The sequence below is a fragment of the Stenella coeruleoalba genome, assembly GCF_951394435.1.
Source record: "Stenella coeruleoalba genome assembly, chromosome: 7".
In the NCBI taxonomy this organism is placed as follows: Eukaryota; Metazoa; Chordata; class Mammalia; order Artiodactyla; family Delphinidae; genus Stenella; species Stenella coeruleoalba.
Genome location: NC_137153.1, coordinates 109,549,026 through 109,553,882, shown reverse-complemented (window position 1 = coordinate 109,553,882; position 4,857 = coordinate 109,549,026). Strand labels below are relative to the sequence as shown.

The 4,857-nt window shown below is 42.7% G+C and overlaps 1 protein-coding gene across 8 annotated transcripts in view; it reads right to left on the bottom strand.

Annotated features, from left to right (window-relative positions):
- Nucleotides 1–118: 118 nt before the first annotated feature.
- The window catches only part of CNTRL (centriolin), an 86,116-nt gene continuing 81,377 nt past the window's right edge, over nucleotides 119–4,857 (bottom strand). For all 8 annotated transcript variants that reach the window (XM_079928038.1, XM_079928044.1, XM_079928041.1 and 5 more), the window contains 3 exons: nucleotides 3,876–4,082; nucleotides 2,159–2,242; nucleotides 119–1,892 (listed from right to left, as the gene is read on the bottom strand). In XM_079928038.1, coding sequence (XP_079784164.1) covers nucleotides 2,186–2,242; nucleotides 3,876–4,082 — 264 coding nt within the window. In that variant the 3' untranslated portion in view covers nucleotides 119–1,892; nucleotides 2,159–2,185. The remainder of the gene's footprint in view (nucleotides 1,893–2,158; nucleotides 2,243–3,875; nucleotides 4,083–4,857) is intronic.

Sequence of the window (4,857 nt, the reverse complement as noted above, 5' to 3'; positions counted from 1 at the left end):
GCCCTTTTGCACCTACGAGGCCCTCCTGATTAGTAATTGGTGCTCAGTACTCTACGCGTTAGACATTCCAGTATGATGTTCAAGTATTTTTCATGGACAAAGTGTTTGATGCGGTAACTTTGATTTTTTTTTTTTTTTTTTTTGGTGGGGGTGGGGGTTGGTGGTGTTTTCATAATACTAGTTAGAGGTAGCAAAGTTTCTTTGGCAAGATGTCTTTTGGAACCGGGTGTTTGTTTGGCGTTACACGTTAATTACCTCACCTCTAATTCCAGAAGACTATAGTTTTGGGAACTTTTTTGCCCGCTTTTTTTTTTTTGTGGTATGCAGGCCTCTCACTATTGTGGCCTCTCCCATTGCGGAGCACAGGCTCCGGACGCGCAGGCTCAGCGGCCATGGCTCACGGGCCCAGCCGCTCCACGGCACGTGGGATCCTCCCAGACCGGGGCACGAACCTGTGTCCCCTGCATCGGCAGGCGGACTCTCAACCACTGTGCCACCAGGGAAGCCCCGCCTACACATGTTTTAAGTGTTCTCTTTTCTTATAAACGTGTGGCTCAATTCACTCCCCTTAACAGAAGACCAAATGATTCCTGTTCATGTGGGAATATAGAGAGGGTTCATGTGGCAGTTTAGAAAGAAAATATTTTACCCTCATTCAGCACATGGACAGACCAGGAAACTGCGTCCTTGAAGGATTTCAGTAATTGTGGATAGGCCAGGATTTTAAGCATTTTGCTAAGACTTGTGGAAATGAAACAAAGAATATAACTACCAAATCAGTTTTATTTTGGAAGTAGATGTTTTCTGGAACTTAATGTGTTAATAAATTTTATGCCATTTTCATTGTCTTTAATCGTATTTATCCCGTATCTGTTTTTTTTTTCTTTTGGCTGTGCCACGTGGCATGAGGGATCTTAGTTCCCCCACCAGTGATCGAACCTGTGCGACCCCTACAGTGGAAGCGTGGAGTCTTAACCACTGGACCACCAGGGAAGTCCCTATCCCATATCTCCATATCTTAATGGTCCAGCTCTAGCCAAACAACTTATTAGGAATATAAACCTCAGTAGGTGGTGAGAGATTACTCACTGTGCTATACTGTGTATAGTAACATGGTATATAATACCCGTTATGGTTCAAAAGCTGTATAGGGGCCTAGAAGAGTCCTTGGGGATATTTTAAAACAAGTCTGACTGAACACAATTTGAATTTACCACTGGGTCAGATTCTCCAAAGTCCAAAGTTCTAATTTTCTACCACAGAATATTTTTGGTTAAGGAAAAGCACCTGAAGTATATATATAATAGTTTTATAACAGATATTTTCAAGTGATAAAATATATTCATTGATAGGTACAACATATTTCAACCTGCAGGCAGAGATGGAAAATCACTTGAAAGACTGAAATTTAGGTAAAAATTTTATGGTTTAACTGTAGATATGTGAAGTGTAAAGTCAGAATCTGTCAGACCCAAATTTACTTTATCTTTTATTTTTATATGAATACAGATTTTAAACAAAATCCAAAAATAACTTGGCACTGTTAATGAAGAGGGGCTTAAGTACATTTTTTTTAACCTTCCTAACTATGGATTTTACCAGTTTATAGATTCAAATCAGTATTGGTTTTATAATAATGCATTTCAAAGTGAAAAAACCCTTAGCCATCTAGGACCCTGGTTTAAATTGTATACAGTTGTTCCCATATGTACAGGTGACTTACAAAAACCCTGACGGTAATTGTCCAAGTGGAGTTTCAGCATTTGAATTCACTGGTTCATGGTAAAAAGCAAGTGGCATTCTAATTATGAAGTTGGTGAGGTAGTGGAAAAGGTATTTCCTCATATTTTCTGCAAGACAGTTTTCCTCCATCTGGCTGAGCCACTCTTTTCCTACAACAAGATGAGAAAGTCAGGATGAACTCTTGCAACAGTAAAAACAGGTTTTAACTAGGTTAACAATTAAATGATAGCATCATGGCTAACAGGTAAAATATATACTGAGTACCTCTTCGGAAAAATGTTTTAAGATGAACCACCATACGATATTATCCAAGAGAAAAGTCAGAAAGTTACTTTTCTTAAGACTGTATGATAAACTAGAATTCAAGATCTTGCAATTGAAAGTGCAGGTTAAAAGAACTCTTTGTAACATGTACCCTGTGAGCAGGAGGCTGGGAATGGCATCAGTGTCGGTAACCGTCTAGTGATTGTGACGGACCTTGTAGAACTTGGAAGGAGCTCTGAAATGAAGGAAGAGAAAACATTAGGCTCAGAAGGCAGTCTCTTAATTCCAACCTAGTTCAGACTTTTATCCCACGTAGACCTAGATTATGACTCCAGAGTCCAAAATAATTCTAACAAACTCACCTCTACTCCTTGTGCCTCAAACATTCCTCTGTTACTCCTGGATTTAGAGCACCTGAACTCTTCTGGCTGCCACCATGAGCTAAGAGTTTAACCTGGCCCTCAAACCCCTGTCTACTCATCTCCCACTATTCTGGGCTCTCTTACCTCCAGAGTCATCTACTCTTCAATGCTCTGTGCCTCTGACACACTGTTCCTCAAGGCCTGCCCTGAGGCCCATGATGGTTTTGGCCTGTATCTGACTTGGATCCTACCATGGAAGGTTTTAAGGTAATCATTCAAATCTTGGCGCTGCTGCTAATGAGCGAGCTGTGTGTCTATTAAAGATGCAACTGGCCTTGAATGTTCTCATGGCTCAACCATACAATATACCACTCTGGTAAAGAAAGATGAGCCTCTAAGTCCTGGTTTTGTCTTTTGCTGTGACCTTGACATTTTTCATTTTATACAATTTCCTTATCTATATAGAGGGATAAATCCTATTTCCCAGGATGTAAATGCGATAATATATGTAAAGTGTTTAGTACACACACACAGTAGGCACACAAGATGGTAGCTATTATCCATCTCTGACAGTAATACTGTGTTACTGATTCCATGAGTATATTTTATGTTCCTCTAAATAATTATTAACCTTACGTAAGTCATAGAAAACTTGTGAAATCCAGGGTTTCCTAGTAGACTCTCAGTTAAGAGTTCACACTCTGTTCAAACTTTGCTGAGGATTAATAGTTGGCACAGTCATCTTCCCAAATGGACAGACTAAACTGGGACCCAAGTTGGTTTCAGAGGTCTAAACTTTTTTTTTGGCTGTGCCGCACAGCTTATGGGATTTTATAACTTTGTTGTTGTTGTTGTTAATTTATTTTATTTTTGGCTGCGTTGGGTCTTTGTTGCGGTATGCGGGCTTCTCTTGCTGTGGAGCACGGGCTCTAGGCGCGCAGGCTTTAGTAGTTGTGGCACGTGGGCTCAGTAGTTGTGGTGCACGGGCTTAGTTGCTTCGCGGCATGTGGGGTCTTCCCAGACCAGGGCTCGAACCCGTGTCCCCTGCAGGCGGATTCTTAACCACTGCACCACCAGGGAAGTCCCAGCTTATGGGATTTTAGTTCCCCAACCAGGGATCGAACCGGGCCCGCAGCACTGAGAGTACAGAGTCCTCACCACTGGACCACCAGGGAATTCCCTAAACTCTTTATATTGACCAAGTAGACGATAAGGACATCCAGAAATGGAAGGCATTTATAGAAGAATTAACTATATCCCTGACAGGTCACCCAGTTTCCTAGGCTATTTCCTAAATCATCAGCTTATCCTTTTTATTCATCTACCAACCAGTTGATTCCAGTCTCCCCAGGGACCATGAAAAAGCAAGTCTTTCCTAAGACAAGTTTTTCAGAGATTTGAAGGTGGCATTCATATCCTTCTGAGTCTCCTCAAGATTATGGACCCCAAAGCTTTCAGGTACTTTCCATGTATAAGTCAGACCCCTTGTGAAGAACTTCCTCCTACCTGGCTTGGTCCAAGATGGGAGTCCTCTGCAAGGGAAGACTCCAGCTGAGACACACTGGGTGATGACGTGGAATCTACAGATGTGCTGGTGACCAATTCCCCTAAGGCATCCACTTGTCTCCTCAAGCTGTGTAAAGTGCCCTCTGTCTGCCGCTTCCCTTTGCTTAACACTTCTGCCTGCTTGGACATACAGCGTCGAAGCTGGGCCTGAAAGTGTTATGGTAGAACATATTAGAACTAACACTGGGTACCTTCCTCATGTTTAACTTTTTTTTTTTTTTTTGCGGTACGCGGGCCTCTCACTGTTGTGGCCTCTCCCGTTGCGGAGATGCGCAGGCTCAGCGGCCATGGCTCACGGGCCCAGCCGCTCCGCGGCATGTGGGATCTTCCCGGACCGGGGCACGAACCCATGTCCCCTGCATTGGCAGGCGGACTCTCAACCACTGCGCCACCAGGAAAGCCCATGTTTAATATTTGATAGGCAAACCTGACTATAATAAAATAGGAATGGCTGCTGAAAATCCTCTTCTTGTCCTTTAAAAAAAAAAAAAAGGAGGTGCCAGATGGCTACTCTCTGTGTTGTCATTAACTGGGCCTTCAACTCAGCCTGTTCTCTCTGCTGTCACAACACTTAGGATTTCAGCATCCCTGGCCTCCCCATTAAATGACTGCCTCATCTCTCTCTCCTTACTGCCCAGACTTAGAAGATTGGTTTATACTGGATATCTTCAGAGTCTCTCACAATGTATGTAATCCTCAACCCCATACTACGTTCTGGCTTCCCCACCGTACCTCTGAAATGATTCTCTTATTAAAGTCAACAGCAAGCGCTGTCCCATAGAACTTTCTGTGATGACGGGAATGTTCTATATCTGTGCTGCCCACTGTAGTAGCCACTGGTCATGTGTGGCCTTTGAGCACGTGAAATGTGGTAACTGAAGAACTGAATTTTTAACCTGATTTAATTAAAGTGAATTTACAT